This window comes from Colias philodice, chromosome 18 (assembly GCF_061535455.1).
Source record: "Colias philodice isolate Cphi_HAF_F1 chromosome 18, ilColPhil1 Martin Lab GWU primary, whole genome shotgun sequence".
In the NCBI taxonomy this organism is placed as follows: domain Eukaryota; kingdom Metazoa; phylum Arthropoda; class Insecta; order Lepidoptera; family Pieridae; genus Colias; species Colias philodice.
Window position 1 is genome coordinate 10,495,282 of NC_143103.1, and position 19,664 is coordinate 10,514,945.

At 34.8% G+C, this 19,664-nt stretch overlaps 1 protein-coding gene across 3 annotated transcripts in view; it reads right to left on the reverse strand.

Moving 5' to 3' along the window:
• ps (RNA-binding protein Nova-1-like protein passilla) overlaps positions 1-19,664 on the reverse strand; it is a 64,666-nt gene that overhangs the window by 1,386 nt on the left and 43,616 nt on the right. For 2 of the 3 annotated variants that reach the window (XM_089706784.1, XM_089706786.1), the window contains 5 exons: positions 5,073-5,226; positions 4,548-4,717; positions 3,893-4,069; positions 2,414-2,615; positions 175-348 (listed from right to left, as the gene is read on the reverse strand). In XM_089706784.1, the coding sequence (XP_089562910.1) occupies positions 175-348; positions 2,414-2,615; positions 3,893-4,069; positions 4,548-4,717; positions 5,073-5,226 (877 nt within the window). The remainder of the gene's footprint in view (positions 1-174; positions 349-2,413; positions 2,616-3,892; positions 4,070-4,547; positions 4,718-5,072; positions 5,227-19,664) is intronic. The other variant, XM_089706785.1, reaches the window with a different exon arrangement.

A 19,664-nucleotide genomic window follows, 5' to 3' on the forward strand; every position in this document is an offset into this window, starting at 1 on the left:
ATGCGTTTAAAAACATTTTTTATTCAATTTTAAATAAGATCATGTTACTGATATAATTGTAGGTAAGTTTTATCATCTTATTACAGATTATAAAACTGTTACCTTCTGCATTAACCTAGTACATAAACTTCTTCTTAACACACAATATCTTTGTCAATCCATCAGTCGACTCACCCAATATAGCGCCGACAATGACCTCAGCGATCTCGACGTTCTTCGAGTCCTTGCCGCCCGCGTCCGCCGGCGTGGGGCTCTTGGACAGCGGCAGCAGCGACGCGGACGGGAAGCCGCCCGCCCCCACCCCGCCCACCCCGCCCACGCCGCCCGACAGCGAGATCGGCGCCACCGCTACGGGCAAGCGCATTACTCGCGAGACGCTCTAACCTCTGCACCCCCCCTCCTGCACTCCCCGCTCCCCTCCACCCCCCCGCCCCCCGCCACGCTCCGCCGCGCCGTTTACATTAGAACGTTTCGCGCTGTTGCGACAGAGAGCACGGTTAGCGCGAAGCCCCCCGCCCACCGGCCCACAGCGCTCGGACCCCCCCCGCCCCCCGCCCCGACCGCGCCAGCCAATTGTTTGTGCCCCGGAGCGTCGCTCGGACCGTGTCCGGCCATGTTTGATGGTAATCAACACAGCGAAACTCCCCATTTTTTAGCTCCAAACCATCAAATATGCCCAAAATATTTGCAATATCAAATGTACAACGGTCACACAATTTAGAATTGGGCAATGCTAATGCACTCGTCGAAAAGTAAAAAACAAAATAATAAACAACAATATTAAGTGCTTGCGTGTTAATGACATCTACGGTGAGAGCTAATGAGGAACAGAAATAGATCGCAACATAATGTCCATTAGCAGAACCCAAAAGATAATTTCGAGTCGAGAATTTAGTCATGAACAGGGATTCGCTAAGGAATCCTGGTAGCGCTGTGTTACGGCTCAACAAGGGAATGTGGACAACTTGGATCTCAAAAGGAAGCGTAATACTCGAAACCATTGCAAAAATAATACTTCAATTCAAATGAAAGACGACTGACAGATTTAAAGCAATGATATACATAACTGTATATTTGCGGCAGTAATTTAAACTTTTTATAAATAAAAAAAGTGTCCATTTCGAATATTAATTCCTTTCAAAACGCCAAGTTATTGCCTAAGTGCCATGGACATGCATAAAAAAAAATCATAATTTTTAATAAAGTCTGTTACATCATCATAATTCTATAAATCAAGAACACTTGGACCAATTTTTATGTTTAATTTTTTTTTGAAAATAAAAAATAGGAACATTTGAAAGTTCCCAGAAAACTCAAAACACTATTTAACTTTTTAGTTACACACGTAATGGTACTTAATGTACCACAATAGCAGGGAATCGAACCCATGAACCCAGTTCTCTGAAATCCATTGCTATGGCAAAAAAACAAAATCTATGTCTACATAATTTTACAGTCCATGACACATAGGGAGTTAATGTTAAGCTATGATGAATAAAGTGACAAATAAATCCAATTAAAATATAATAATTATCATTAAAAAATAAACTTATGGAATGGTTCTAATGTAATTAAAAAAAATATATTTGTAAACAAGATTTAAATTATAATATGAGATATACTTAATTAAAAGTGAGTAGTGTATGTGTAAAATTTAAGTGTAAGTAAAGTGTTGATGTTAAAGAGTGAAGGCGGCCATATTTGCTGTATTATATTACTTATAACACATAATAACAACATACGTTGTTATTGTGTGTCAAATTAAAGTTTTATTTTGTTTAAGAGGTGTGATCAAACGAAATAAATTGATAAAAATTGTCGGTAATTTGAATGTGCAGTGTGAATGAGGAGTGCGTTATGGCAGCGAGGCCAGTAGTTTATTTTGTGTAACTGTATAAAGTGCGTTGCATTACCGAGGTGCGAATATTAGGAGCTATATGTGTATGTGTATATATATTTGTACCATCAGGGTATCAATGTGAGTGCACTGTGATCTGTGTTCGTCCTGTCAGCGAGATCACATCGCTCATGATATTATGTGTAGTATGCGTTGTGTACGTCATGTCAGCGAGACCATCTCACCCTTGTATATTATTGTAGTGTTAATATGTTGTGTGCGTCATGTCAGCGAGACCACCTCCCCATTGTAGTGTCACTCAGCATGTGTGTGTATAGTATGTATCAAGAAGCTTATATCTAATACACTGGAGATTGCACTATGACCATTAACTTGTAACAAGAAAATATGACGTTGAATGACGCCTGTATGTTTTTTATCCCTTTCACACCTAACTTGGCAAGTTAATCTTCATACTGAAATCTCCAGTGTATTAGATATAAGCTTCTTGGTATGTATAGTGTGTATCTGTATAATATATAGTGTCGTGTACGTCACGCCAGCGTGTCCACTCACCGAGCGACACCTGCGACAGCGGCCCGAACACCGCCGGCGAGTCCTGCGCGGACAGCGGGAAGTACGCTGCGGATAGTGGTGCCGGGTGCGGCAGTGCGGGAGGTAGGGCCAGCCCCAGTACACCGTGCTTCACTAGGAGCGATAGGGCTGCCCCGATTTCTGATATTCCCGCTTCGGAATAGCCCGCTTGACGGAGTGCCACCTGTACACAAACATGATAAAGTCAAGTGCACGCGTATGTCACACACATATACAATTAAATTGAATAATAGTGAAGTGAATTTGTATGCGAAATGCACGCAGTCATGTTTAAATTAAACAAATGATAGCGTACTTATACTTGAATCGAATCATGCGAGAAAGACACATGTACAGAAGAGTTTATTTGTTTGAACGCGCTAATATCAGGAACTACCTACTGGTTCGATTTGAAAAATTCTTTCTGTGTTAGATAGCCCATCTATTGAGGAAAGCTATCATACTAATATTATAAATGCGAAGTTTGTGAGGATGTGTGTGTTTGTTACTCTTTCACGCAAATACTACTGAACCGATTACAATGAAATTTAGCACACATATAGTGGGTAACTTGGATTAACACATCTATACATCTATACAAATATTATAAAGAGGAAAGGTTTGATTTTTTGTTTGTTTGTTTGTATGAATTGAATAGGCTTCGAAACTACTTGGCAGATTTGAAAAATTCTTTCACTGTTGGAAAGCTACATCATTTCTGAGTGACATAGGCTAGGTTTTATCCCGGAAATCCCACGGGAACGGGAACTATGCGGGTTTTTTTTGAAAATGCGGGCGAAGCCGCAGGCGGAATGCTAGTAGGATATATATAGTGGGTAACACATAGGATATATATATCCTATGTGTTAATCCAAGTTACCCACTATATGTGTGCTAAATTGCATTCATTCATTCATTTTCATTTCAGGAAATCCCACGGGAACGGGAACTATGCGGGTTTTTCTTTGAAAACGCTGTCTAAGACGCGGGCGGAAAGCTAGTAGGCCAAACTATCATTACGCTAAGAAGTGAAGTCTCGTGTCTCCGTAGTGGGGTAAGGGGCAGATGTATTATTCATACATCTGTTTCACGATATCACGACAAGAGCAACGTGTATTTTTAATACCATATAAGTAGTGTATAAATTGTTTTCATTATGTACTTGTGAGGCTATGTGTCATTAAATAAACGTTTTCTTTCTTTCTTCAACGGGAGCGGGTCACAGTGAATGCTATAGGTCGCGTCATGTAAAAAAAACGCTGTCGGTTAAGCTGCGCATTGGCGATTAATTGGTCTATTTGGTGTTATGAGGTGGTATAAGAATAACAAATATGTAGTTGCGAAGCCACGACTCGAGAGCCTACTTCAAAAAAAAATAAGCAGCAAATAACTTTCGTGCTAAACTCGATACATGCCAAAACACACCCCATGACTTTCATCCAGCGTTCTCGTTATACGCACCTTGATGTGGTCGAGCGTGTGCTGCGTGAGCGGCGAGGGCGGCGGCGTGCCGGGCGGCGCCAGCGACAGCTGCAGCGACAGCGCGCCCAGCCCGCTGCCGTTCACCAGCACGCCGCCCACCGCGCCCACGCCGCCCACCCCGCCCACGCCCGCCACCCCCCCGCCCAGCGCGTGGCTCTGCAATAACAATACATACATTATACATATGTGTGAATACAAAATTTTGTGAGGGTAGATGTAAGTTTGTTATTATGGTGTGAGTGTGAATTTGTGAGGGTAGATGTTTGTTTGTTATTATGGTGTGAGTGTGAAGTTAGCGAAAGTTAAATCTGAAGGTATCGTGGTAAGATGGAATGTATTGAACGAAAAATGTTGAAATACTTGCATATATGATAATGTTTTTTTATTATCATATATGATGATGATACATTGATGTGTTTATAATTTGCAGTGTGGTCTGTTTAGTGACAATATCACAATGTACAAAAATTTACTAAAATTTATGACCATTACATTCCACGACAATCGAAGATCCTGCCCTTAATAAGTGACGTCACCATCAAAATTACTTCTAAAACTTGTATTTTTACGTGTTAAACTTGAGTTTTGTGTATTATAGTAAAATTTAGCCCCCCAGCCAATGCCCCTGTGTCACCTCGGTCACCTCAGAGCTGGCGACGGCGTAGGGCGAGCCGGTCGGGTTGTAGTTGGCGACGGGCCCGGCCACGTCCGCGTACGACACGTTCGGGCACGAGCCCGACTGCGGGTCGTCCACCACCTTCTGCAGGATCATCAGGCACGCCTTCTTGTTGTTGTCCTTCTCGCCTGATTAAAGACAGAATTAATTAGCAACAAAGTTTGTGAAGGTTGTTAAATTTCAAAGGAAAGAAAGAAAAACGATTAAAATCCACATGAAAAGTCATTTACACAAGGTTATTTTTTATGCTAAATAGATTATTTTTACCTATCAGGTATTCCTATAACGAGTGTGCTCATTCGATTGACAGTTACATAACTTCTGTAAAGCAATATCAAAAAAGTCGATGTTTAAATGAATACAAGAATATGTTTAGTGCTAGAGTTCCATCAAAACGTCCAATAAACTGAATCCCAAAGAAACATAAACCAAAAGAACAACCACATAACCAGCCAAAACAACCCTTAAACTCCTGCCACTCACCCACAACAGTGATGCAGCGCTCCTGCAGTGACAGCTCCTTCGCCTTCTGCGAGATCTGCACGTAACTGCCGCTCTGCTCCTTGATTTGTTTGATGTAGTTGCCGCCCTTGCCGATTATCATGCCGGCCGTCGAGTTGGGCACTAGGATTTTGACCTGGAAATACCGTAGTTTGTCTGTGATTTCATTGATCCCATTATTTCTTTATTGGTACTTCAGTAGCTTCAGAGAGGTCAGATTTGTATCCAGTACAAAACACAAACATATATTTTTGTTGATGTTAAACAAAACTATTAGAAGAGTATTTTCTCGTCAGGTTACTGAACATCCCTTTACAAAGAATGCACCTAGAACATCATATTGTTTTTTTTTTTTTATATAAAGACCCTTTTATCAGGACAATTTCATTATTTCGTATTTTAAGATATCGTTGGTTGACGCGAAATAAAATTAGTTAAACTATGTATACCCATGTGCTAGGTTCTGTAAAAAGGGCGTTTTTCTAGACTTTGATAATATTTATAATGCCATAAAATACTCATATTCATATTGTTCTACTTTATAAACAAAACCCATTTACCTCTTACTAGCTTTCCGCCCGCGGCTTCGCCCGCGTTTTCAAAGAAAAACCCGTTCCCGTAGGATTTCCGGGATAAAACCTATCCTATGTCCTTTCTCGGGTATCAAAATATCTCTATACCATATTTCCTGCAAATTGGTTCAGTAGTTAAGGCGTGATTGAGTAACAGACAGACAGACAGAGTTACTTTCGCATTTATAATATTAGTATGGATTAGACAGCACAATAGGCTTCTCTGTAAAATGCCACAACAACAATTATGCATATGCTTCCACTGAAACGCGAGACCTTCGACATAATACCTAGGCCATGAACTGGATAAATGGACGAACCCTAGCTTAGTACCTACATTAAGGATGATTAATAAAGCTTTCAGTGACGTCATTAAGGTCATAGGAACTGACAAAACGTGGCTACAATCGGTCCTGTGTTATATCTATACTAATATTATAAAGATGAAGATTTTGTTTCTTTGAACGCGCTAATCTCGGGAACTACTGGTCCGATTTGAAAAATTCTTTCGGTATTAGATAGCCCATTCATTGAGGAAGGCTATAGGCTATATATCATCACGCTAAGACCAATAGGAGCGGAGCAATGTGAATAAAACCACGGGGCACAGCTAGTATATTATATTTGTATATCTCAAATTAACCGAGTATCGTTGGCGAGGTCGATTCGTCACGACATAGTGAAATTAAGCGCTGAAAATGTAATCTGTGTTATTAATATGTTACGGCTATTGTTTAGAAAAATAAGTTATTTCTGAGTTTATAATACATATTGGATGAAATAAATCTAGTTTAGATATAGTTGTAGTATATGTACATGTATATACTTTGTCGGCATTTTACGTAAAATAATTGTAATTGCTGTACAATTAATAAGTGTATGTTTCACATTAATAAACGACTTCAACCCGAAATGTTGTTTCATTTATACTACAAAAATTCAACATTACACTAGTAAAATATTACAGTATACTAGCCCTAGGTACTAACTATTATGAGTTACTTACAGTTATGTATGTACGGAGTATCATACAAAAACCACTGAACTATATTTTTTCAACATCCTGTTTTATGCGATTTAGTAGATAGCAGTGAGATTTAATAAATGTTTATGTGTGTGTATTCGTAAAATGTATATGTATAGCTCTAATAGATCTTCTAGTACCAACTTTTTATATATTTTAATAAAAACTGAAGCAAGAGGCTGTTCTATAAATAATCTCATTAATAATCTAATTTATTCCTAGAATAAACATGCAGTGTTATCAGCAGAACGTACGTTAGTATAACAAGTATTTATTTTATCTTTACAATTACAGTCTTGGTAAATACATATCTAAAATCGTTATATTTTAATAAACTATACGATTTTTTAAATTTAATCGTAGATATGTAGGTATCATGAATTTTATTGATTGCATTAAATATTTACTTTTTTTCTTCTCTACTCTCAAATCTTACATAATATTATTTTGTTTCTTCATCATAAAAAACCTATTTTCTACATAGATGTTATCTGTATTTACTTAAGGTTGATGTTCCGACCGTCCCTCCATACATTTTTGATTACCTCTAAACACTTAACACAGACACTATTTCTTTAAAACTAATCATTTTATCACTTCTCTATAATGAAATGTGTGCGCGTTCGACCTTTTTAATCAATAATTTACAATATTTACTTAGAAAAACAACAGTAAAGTACCGGAAAAATTTGACACTTCTACAGTAGTGTGCGTGACTTTTGCCAAGCGAAACACGACATAAAGCACGACATCTAGCGCATAGACTATATACTTATTACAGATCTAGCGCGTCAATGTCTAAACGAAAGGCGATGTTTAGACATTGACGCGCTAGATGTCGTGCATTCGCGTTCGTTATCTTATGCATAATGAGCATAATTCTAATAAATCAAAGTTCTGTGTAAAAATTGAGTAATTTCATTTCCAATCGTTCAAAGAAAATAACAATAAAATAAAATAAAACTAATGACCTTAGAAACTATGTTTTTTTTTATTTATTACTCATTATTGTTCGTCCGTCGTAGGTCTGTAAACTGTATTGTACACTGAAGGTAAATGGTACTGTAGGTACTTTAGTTCGGCGTCGTCGCTCGTCGGCTTGATATAAAATTACATTCTTGATTTCATTGACACGCGCTATGATTTGCGCGCGGAATTTCTTGTGTTGTGAATTTATTTTTGTATGCTATGCATTTTAATTGATTCAAATTGCAATGTTTCTCTAGTATGCATTTGAGACTATATTGTAAATTGTAATAATTGATCGTGGGTATAGTAATTAATTATTCTAATAACGCAATTAGTAATATATGTATTTTCGGTGGGATTCAAAACAAGAAATTGGCCCGTGATTTTTATGAAATTTCACCACATTGCAAATCACATCAATCATAGTTCATACACATGTATGACGAAAGTGATTAGTATTGTGGCTAACATTGACTCATCAGTTCATCACTGAAACCAGTGATAAATCAGTACCTATATCATATTGTGTTTGAATATTTTTAAACAATGATATAAGTATACAATTATTATAAATCGGTAAACTATCAAAGTAATCACAAACTTGCAAACATTGGTAAAATGTCCAGTAGTTTATGAGCCTATTCATTACAATCAAACAAACAAACAAAGTTTTCCTCTTTATAATATTAGTGTAGACAAACACTATGAATACGATCACGAATGCAAATTCGGGGATTTTCTAATTATTGCTAAATAATATTTGAATTCGTTTTGAAATACTCTATAATTTTTAGTGTATAAATAGACATTTATAATGTGGCGCTCATTTTTTTTGTACTGCTAACGCTATTGTAGGTACCTATTTTCGTTGTTTTATTTCAAGTGAACACGGCCATACAATTTTGTCACGAGCCGCCTATGATTGTAGGTACTTTTGTTAGGCTCCTTCGTCGTCCGCGTCGGCTCGAAAGTTCTTGATTTCATTGTCACGCGCTATGATTTGCGCGCGGATTTTCTTGTGTTGTGAATTTATTTTTGTATTATTATTATTTTTTATTTTTTTTTTTTATTTTATTGATTCAAATAAAATATTTCACTAGTATGCATTTGAGACTATATTGTATTATGTATAATTTATCGTAGGTATAGTTATTCTTATAACGCAGTTATATTTTCGGTGGGACAATTTGACCCGTGATTTTTCTGAAATATCACCACGTTGCAAATCACATCAATCATACACACGTATGACGAAAGTATAGTGGCTATAATTGACTCATCAGTTCATCACTGAAACCAGTGATAAATCAGTATATCATATTTTATTGTGTTTGAATATTTTTTAAACAACGATATATACTAGGTTGATCCAAAAGTAATGATAATTGGGTATTTCCTGTGCACATAAAAATATAAAATAAATATTTTTTGCTTGCTCATGTACTCACTAAGTTATCACAAAAAAATCATATCAACAGGACACGTTTCCAAGTATTTACATTAATTTGAATGTGAACCGTGGGTGCCAGAATGTTTCCCGACGAAAAGAAGAAACAACGATTCGACATTTAGAGGGTGAATTTCCAAATTTTTTATGAGATCAGGATAATTTTTTGGCACGATTTGTGATCATAGACGTTACCCGGGTTCACCATGTTTATGCTGAAACCAAGAAACAATCTGCGATGGGAGCTTCCAAAGTGACGATGAAGAAATTCAAAGTGAAAATGAGTGGGGTAGATTAAAGCGGTAGTTTTTTGGGACGCTGAAGGAATAATTATGGTGGGATATTTTAAGAAGGTAGCCACTATATTGGGCTCTTACTACACATACCAAATTAAAAGATTGCGGTAGGTTAGTGAGGAAAAGAGACATGGCAAAATGCGGGCTTGAATGCTGTTTCACCCAGACAACGCACCAGATCACAAAGCGTCAGTTGCAATGGCTGCCATTCAAAAATCGGCATTCCAAATGCTTGAACACCCACCCTGTTTGTTAGATCTAGCTCCTAGTTATTTCTATCTCTCTCCTCGGCACAAGAAACACCTTCGAGGCAAGAAATTTTAAGACGACAGCGAAGTGATGGCCGCAGTAGAGGGGTTTTTGTGGATGAAGTCAAATTTTTTTTTTTTTAAGTTTTAGAAAAAAATATCGATGTATATTATCTAGTTAGAAGACTATCTAGAGGAATACATAATAATTTTAACTGTAATGACCTTGTTTAATATTGATTATCATTACTTTTGGATCAACCCATGTACAATATTATTATAAATCGGTAAACTACCAAAGTACTTCCGAATTTTCAGACAGACAAACAAGTAGTTTGAACACGCAGTTTTCTTATACTAGTAGCAAAAATCAAAACCATAATATTATGTTTACCTACTATATTTTACTAAAAGTCGAGTGCGTCGAAATCGTAAATAATAATATGTTTTTCACCTTCCTGGTTATTTTCCCATAGTAAATAGTGTTTTAGGTTTGTTGTTGTAGGTAGGAATAATAATAATTATTCTTACATGTTGGTTATGAAATGTATATTGAAATAATTTACTTTTACAAATCATTAGTGATATAAGTTTTGAGTGAAAATGCTTGGATCAGCATAATATTATATGGTACTTCAAATACATGTTTTGATAAAAAAAACAATAGTGTAATAAAATAAAACTGCGTTTTATTGTAATCAATGTTGACAATTTTAAATTCCAAAATTATTGATCAATAAAATAGTTTACACCAACAAATATAACTTTTATTTTTATAACAATCGTTCATAATATAAACCGTAGCAGGTGGCGTTTTGAAGTTCTGTCTACTCATACAGAAAAATGGAAAACTTGTTTTTTTTGTAAACAATTTATTACTCATGTTGTTTGGCAACTCGAAGCGTGGTCGTCCGTCGTAGGTACTTTTGTTCGGCGTCGCGTCGTCGTCCGCGTCGGCTTGATATAAAACATTCTTGATTTCATTGACACGCGCTATGATTTGCGCGCGGAATTTCTTGTGTTGTGAATTTATTTTTGTATGCTATGCATTTTAATTGAATGAAATTGCAATATTTCTCTAGTATGCATTTGAGACTATATTGTAATAATTGATCGTGGGTAGGTATAGTAATTAATTATTCTAATAACGCAATTATATTTTCGGTGGGATTCAAAACAAAAAATTGGCCCGTGATTTTTATGAAATTTCACCACATTGCAAATTATATATTATACAATTACAAATTTTACAATTACATATTATAAATCGGTAAACTATCAAAGTAATTACAAACTTGCAAAATATGCTTTTCCGAATTTTCAGACAGACACACAATTTTATTAGTTTGTTTTAGCAAAGTAGGTACCTATACCTATACGCTTACGTCGCGCGTCGCGTCGTCGAAAACGGTGCGCCCAGAAACAAACATACCTAATTCAGTTACAATCCTTTTTTTGTTCCGTAATTTATTGTATTTATTCTAATACGATTTTTTTTATTCATCGGCCAGTTCTACTAGGTATAAAAAGATAAAATTGAAATATAATTATTGTAGCGACAGCCATATTATGTTACTATGTTTTCGTAAATATGTTTTTCACCTTCCTGGTTATTTTCACATAATCTTATCTTCTTATATATAAAAATGAATTGCAAAATGTGTTGGTAAGCGCATAACTCGAGAACGGCTGAACCGATTTCGATCATTCTTTTTTTATTATATTCCTTGAAGTACGAGGATGGTTTTTATGTAGAGAAAACGTAAATATTATGTACCACGGGCGAAGCCGGGGCGGACCGCTAGTCTTATATATAAAAATGAATCGCAAAATGTGTTGGTAAGCGCATAACTCGAGAACGGCTGAACCGATTTCGATAATTCTTTTTTATTATATTCCTTGAAGTACGAGGATGGTTCTTATGTAGAGAAAACGTAAACATGTACCACGGGCGAAGCCGGGGCGGACCGCTAGTCAAATGAATCGCAAAATGTGTTGGTAAGCGCATAACTCGAGAACGGCTGAACCGATTTCGATAATTCTTTTTTTATTATATCCCTTGAAGTACGAGGATGGTTCTTATAGCTAGAGAGCTAGTTAGTTTAGTTTTAGTGCAGTGGCAGTGTAAATGTTGTTGTTGAGGTTATGTAAATTTAACACTTTAGTTAACTACCAAGATATAAAGAAATGAGGATAGGACACAATAACTATTGGTTGAGGTATTTATAAACTCATAATATACTTTTAAAAAAATCACGTTTTAATAAATTTCTAGAATTAAATTAGAACAGCTGATTCAAAATAGCCTAAAAAATCTTAATAATAATAATTACGCTTCACAGCAAGAAGAAATGTACCATATGTACCCGCACAAAGTCGATATTGTGTTGCCTACCGTTCGACTCAATGGCTAGGGTTGTAACTACCTTTAATAATTATTACCAAACTAATAAACCGAGTGATGCGAAATAACCATAATTCTTTTAGAGTTTGATAAAATGATCAGGCAGGTATTTTCTTTAATCCTCTGAATTCTCGGTTACTAAATTGTATCGTTGAAATTATTCTTAATCGCGTAAATTTAATAAATAATCATATGGAAAACACTTTTCATTTGTTTTTTTACTTTCACGCCCAACTACTATACAATAATTACGTTGTTTCGGTATTTTGACGAGAAAACGCAGGAAACATCCGTTGTATCATTTTAGATAGATTGTATATTTTGTATCTGTAGAATTGAAATCAAAGCTATGTATATGTTGTCTCCATTCTTTTCTTATCGGATTGTTGATCCCAATGCGAATGCGTCACTTAAATTTTATAAAAGACAATTAAGAACATCAAAAATAAAGTGATACGTAAATATTTCACAGTGCAATATATTATGTAATTAATAATAATTATATATTTATGAAAAAATAATTACATCAGATTTAATAATAGCAATTGTTTTGAATGTACATAATATGAATAAATGATTACATCATAATAGTAATAATCACAATTGTTTTATTTCCCATTTGTTGCAACCCTAGCATATTTTCATGTAGCAGCAGAAGTACCTACACTGGCGGCGCGGCGGCATCGTGCGACATCAAAGGCATTGCCTTACTAGGTAAGTTTATAATGACTCATTTCTTTTATTATATAATTTACGTTTTACTTTTACAGAATCCGATTCAATGGATTATGAAGACGAGTCACACAACGCCATACGATAGTGATGATGAATGAACATTTCAATAAATGCATGCGTGTTTTTTTATGTTGTTTTGTAATTGTTAATTGTTTCTTAAATAAAGAAATAAACTAAATATTTAAATGATGATTTGTTATTTGCAACACAACTTTATATTTGAGATTCTTTACAAATGTATATTTAGTTTTGTATCATCAAATTTATAAATTTTATTCCATAGTTTTCAAAATTAAATGTAAATGACCATAAAAACATTAATAAAGTAAATCATTGATGTAAGGTCAGGGAACGTAATACATATAACATCTGACCATGTAGAAGCTAAGTCTTGTTGACTGCTGAAGTCTGTAAAGTTTTGTTGTCTGCTGAAGTCTGTACGCAATGAAAATGTCTGCCGTTTCGAAAATAAGTTTTTAAGACCCTAATAAATAAAATATATGAATGGCAGATCTGGTCAAATACTTTCAAAATTGTATTTTTTTCAGCACTTTCATAAGTGTCTGCCAGAATGTTATCCGCGTGATAATGGTCTGCCATTGTTATTTTCCGATAGTAATAATAATCTATTTTCAAATATCAAAATGGCAGACGTGGTCAAATGGTTTCAAAGTTCGCCAAAAATTTCCACCTGTCTTACCTAAGCGCGCGCCCCGTCCACCACTCTGGGCTTAGTGACTCCTCATCTCATGTATAGTAGGTATAGGGGAATCAACACACAAAAATCCAGGTCTGGTCAAATACATACAGGTAGCTTTGCGCTAGCTCTCTAACTAATACTTCTTATGGAGAGAAAACGTAAACATGTACCACGGGCGAAGCCGGGGCGGACCGCTAGTAAATAATAAAATAATAAATAGTGTATTAGATTTGTTATTGTATCTTGTATACCTACGAATAATTATTCTTACGTCTTGTTGGGAAATGTTCAAATACCTACCTATTGAAATAATTTACTGTTACAAATCATTAGTGTTATTAGTTTTGAGTGAATAGGCATGGATCAGAAATTCAGAATATAATATGCTACTAACTACTCAAATACATACATGTTTACACAACAAACACCACTGACCTCTATAACTATAAGTTATAGAGGTCAGTGACCGTCAGTGACAAACACTATGGATACCTACGCTCGCGAATGCAAATTCGGTGATTTACTAATTATTGATACCTAGTCATTGAATTCGTTTTGAAATAGCCTGTACTTTGTAATTTTTAGTGTTATAGACATTTATAAAATGTGGTGCTCATTTTTTTGTAATAAATCATCCCGAACGCTATTGTATTTTCGTTGTTTTATTTCAAGTGAACACCTATACAATTTTGTCACGAGCCGCCTCTGGCCTCTGGGTGAAATAAACAAGTCAAATGATTTTTGTTCTAATTGTATTTTGGTAGTAGTTTGTTTAGAATTTACATTACCATTGTTTAATTTTTACTAGGGAATGCAAATCCGTTTACTTTACAAAATCCGGATTTTGAAAAACGGATTTATACAATAATTCGGAGAATCCGGATTTAGCGGATTTTGAATGAAAAATTTGACTTTTCCGTTTGAAACGTTTATTATTATGTAAAATCAATAAAAAACATGAATCTTAGTTAAATCAAATGTATTTATATTTTTCAATACCTAGAAATTAACTAGACAAACTCTAAAATTCTAATAAAATAAAAACTTTTACACTTTGGTAAAGAAAAAACATTAAGCAGACTCCTTGTCACATCCATCAGACATAAACATTATAACAAAACATTTAATATTTTCTTAGATAATAGAAACAACATAAATTGCAAACAGAGTTTTCATCATATACAAACATAGGGTAAAAGTGGGATAGATGCCCCACTTTTTGAAATAGCCTCATAATTTTAAAAACATGAATCTTATACGAACACTTTGTATGAATATAGCTAGGTTAATTATCTGTTTTGAATTACTATATATATTTTTTATCCTATCATTTATAGATAATGTGTAATAAATATTTTTGTAGAACACCTTTTTTGAGGATAGATGCCTAACTAGTTGGATAGTTGCCCCACCATGAAAATACTAAGGAGGATAGATGCCTGCAGAGTGGGATAGATGCCTTACATACTCTATAAACGCGAAATCTAATAAAATTTATATGATAAACCAGCAAATGTCATGTTCACATAGTTGTTCTGTTGTCCAAGAATATACTTGCGCTCGCCCTCCTTCATTTCGTTTGTATTTTCGTGGTGTGGTTCTCCTACAATCAGTATAAGGGCAGATCATTAATAAGTAAGTAAACATAACAAAAAAAGCAAATTAAACGAGTAAAATCGGTTAACATAGAGAAAACCTCTGACGCAATCAGGTAAAAATATAAACAGTACCTGTGATTATCGATAATAACATGTACATATGTATTGAGGGATAGATGCCCTTAGAGGCCCCTAAGGGCATCTATCCCTCGAAAAAAAAGGGGCAACTATACTCTTTGATAAGGATAGCTGCCCCAGTATTTTTTTTTATTAAATAAAAACAAAAGAGCCACTATTTTTACTTAGATTTGTACTTAATGAACCAGTGTATAGACATAATAAGATATATAGTGAAATTTATTAATACTATGCAAGTTATGCAAAGGCAAATATCAACCTTTTTAAATTTTAACGTGTTCGTGAAGTTCGCCGCCGATATTATAACACGCACTAGCGAAACACGTCTTCACCAAACAACAGCTCATGCGTACACGAGGTTCGGGGTGATATGAGCTCCTATTTAAATCATTAATTCGTAGTCAGGACTCTGGGAAGTGAGGTTTTTTGAAAATGGGGCATCTATCCTAGTGCGGCATCTATCCCACTTTTACCCTATTAAAACGAAACAGCTTTAATTTTCTAAATCAGTAAGCAAAATCCTATTTTGCTTTTTCATTCTTAATTAGTAATGATGACAGTCTTTCCATCAGAGTTCTTATTTTTATCAAAATCAGTAATAACAAAATTCAAATTTTCATGAACACAACTACACACAAAGTATAACTTCAATAAACAAGATTCTACAAAGTTAAAAAAAAATACTTATTAATCATAGCTAAAATAAAACATTATAAATGGAAGCTACTCCATTACTTAGCCTGTCTTCACTCGAATACTCGAAGCTGCGTAAGCTGAAATGCGTTCCAGTCGACGCTTCGAATGGTGATAAATTGTTGTAAACAAAAGTCAACAGTAATGCAATGTGATAAGATCTAAATTCAAACGTATTATTTCTAGGCCTGCTTCGCGACGTGTCGCGATTCGCGCCAAATTCGACTGCTTGCGCGGGAACGGGATGCACTTACAGTGCCATCTATCGTCTAACGCAAAAAACATTAGAACCTAAAAATATTGTAATACTGTGCTAATATGTTCGAAAAATCCGGATTCCATTCTTTAAATCCGGATTTAAAAGCCTATTTAAATTCGAGCAAAATCCGGATTTATCGGATTTCGGGTAATCCGGATTGCATTCCCTAATTTTTACCTACTATATTTTACTAAAAGTCGAGTGCGTCGAAATCGTAAATATCTTTTTCACCTTCCTGGTTTTTTTCCATAGTAAATAGTGTTTTAGATTTGTTGTTGTATGAATAATTATTCTTAGCATAATATTATATCATAGGTATATGCTACTTCAAATACATGTTTTGATAAAAAAAAACAATAGTGTAATGTAATAAAATAAAACTGCGTTTTATTGTAATCAATTTTGACATTATTTATTTCCCAAAATTACAACAAAATAGTTTACGCCAACAAATATAACTTTTATTTTTATAACAATCCTACTTGTTTTACATTCACGCCATCTAGACTTAAATCTTTATCATTTTTGTATACGTCTGTGTGTGTAAACGACCCTGTATGCAATGACAGATGTTATAATGCATTTTTTTACCGAATTGGGTGGATTTTAAGGCAATGATATGACATATTTCAATAAAATATAATATTCAGTAACCGCCATGACTATTCCTACGACCTTAATCTTTTCCAATTACGCAAAAACTCAAATAAACTAGAAATGTAGAATTCAGCGCCATCTAGCGGGACATTGGCTGGGAACAGATCGTAGGAATCACCAGGTTTCATCATCTGTTTTAAATATCACGATGCTATGACATTTACAAAAATACACACACGCGTATCAAATGTCCGCTATCGAGGTTTTGATAAAAGCTTTTATCTACATAAAATTTACCAAAACTGCATATAGGTATATTAAGAAGAGCTGGAACGTCAACACATTTACACATTGCACATGTTAGGCCGGGAGATACTGACACAAAATTTCGGGTCATTTGTAACAGGATGGCTGTCTAGAGGGGTCTTAGTACGCAATGACAAAAAGAAAAATGATGGTCAGAACGCTGGTACCGGCGGACTAGTCGCGTGGGCGTTAGTCACACTCGTCGGATAAATAGCGAAAGTCCAACGATTTGTAACACAAAAATTTTAGAATTTAGCCCTTAAAAAAGATGTAGGCGGTAGTGTCATGCCATACTTTTACGATGTGACTTACAGTCCGCCATACCGACGTAAATGCGTTGATTTAAAAAAAACAATTCAACCATTTGTACCGGGCTCACTTTTGCACAGGTAACCATCGTCGTGCAGCCATTTACTAAAATCGCCATGCCATACTTTTCGGACGATTCCAAATGGTCGCCATACCGCGGAAAATCTGCAAATTTTTGAATTTTTTTTTTCTCGCCAAACGATTTGTACCACCCTACATTTTTTTTCAACAACTCCTGAATGATTATAAATAGAAGTGTGATAATGCCATACCTGTGGGAGGTGGCGAATGTGTATAAGATTTTTTTCTTATTGTAAGATTTTATTCGTAGTTTGAACGATTTGTAGCAGTATGGCACTAATTTTTCCCTCTATTAAAAGTATGGCAAATATAATAATGGTCACGTTGCATCATATACTTTCCAAAATTTTTTTTTTGCAGATTTTCGGCGGTATGGTGGCCATTTGGAATCGTCCGAAAAGTATGGCATGGCGATTTTCGTAAATGTCTGCACGATGATGATTACCTGTGCAAAAGATAGCCTGGTACAAATGTTTGAATTGTTTTTTTTTTTTTAATCAACGCATCGCGTCGGTATGGGGGGCTGTAAGTTACACCGGAAAAGTATGGCATGACACTACCGCCTACATCTTTTTTATGGGCTATCGGTGAATTCTAAAATTTTTGTGTTACAAATCGTTTGACTTTCGCTATTTATCCGACGAGTTCGACTAACGCCCACGCGACTAGTCCACCGGTACCAGCGTTCTGAGTACTGACCATCATTTTTCTTTTAGTCATTGCGTAATAAGACCTCTGTAGAACCGCCATTCTGTTACAAATGACCCGAAATTTTGTGTCAGTATCTCCCGGCCTATGTATGTGTCATATTTTGCAATTGTTTATAAATACAGGGTGATGTAATTGGTGTAGTACGAATATCTAAAAATCTATGAAGAATTTTGTGATACAGTAAATGGAAGAATTATAGACTATTTTACAGTATTTAATAAAATCAGTTAATTTTTTGTTCATTTTCATTAGAAAATATGTCAATTTTTCTCACTAAGGTGGAAATTTGGATGATAAGGATCTTGTTAGAAAAATATAAATTTTGACTAAAATCGGCATTTTTTTTTCAAAAATCAAATTACTAATTAATCAGAGTTATCACATTATTAAAAAAACGCCCGTTATTTAAATCATTATCAAAACAACCATCCGTGTGTTGGGAGTAAGCGCACGTGTTATTTGTATTGTTTTTATGACCTGAAATTTAATTATTATTTGATAATTTAATGATTACTAATACTTTTATCCAATTGATTATTATTAGAATAAATAATTAACTTCATCAATTGATTTACTTTTAAATTATAATTTTACAGGTAAATTATGAGAGCTTTCATAAGTATGTAATTATATTTGCATATATTTATCTACAACGCACCCATTTTACAATTCAAGTCTAAAATGAAACTAGAGTCGCATTTATTTTTGAACATACTGTAAGTGAAATTGCATAAGTGTGAGTACTGTGAACATGCCAGCTTTCCTTAATTGACCGATAACGCTGACCAGTATGTAACATGTGTCAAAAGATCTGCTACCAGATATTTAGTGTACGAGTTATTATAAAGAATTTGCAGGAAGCTCTTTTCATATACAACTTTCATACAGCCTATTGTGATTAATTTGATAATTTTTAAAGCAGAAAATATGGGCGTATCTAATGATTACATTTATAGGACAAATGAAACACACGCCGGTCCTTTTGTTTACACATCACATACTTACTTTATGGAATTGAATGCAATTTTCACCTATGCACCTAAATAGTTACTTAAAATATAAGTTACTTAAGTTACTTAAAATATAAGTAGCATTTAGCACATAACATACCTACTACTTTTTACCTACAATACGAACGAGTCACAATCAAGTCTTTTAATTAATAAACTATTAGACATACATATAATAAATTAACTATTAATACACTAACATATTCTAATAACGCATCCTCAAGAGATCCAACTCCCTCGCGTCATATTGTTCGTCTGGCATTGATCAATCGATTTCATTCGACTCTAACCTTCAGCCGATCTACTGTCGTGTGTTTATTGCTATATTATTTAATAATTCACACCTTTAAACATTGACATATCGATGCTGTGAAGGTATTTTTGCGTAATCATTAGATCACTATCAAAACTTACTTAATAAATCAAAGTAAACAGCCAATAAAGCAATGAGTAGAGTTATATTTGATGAAATACAGA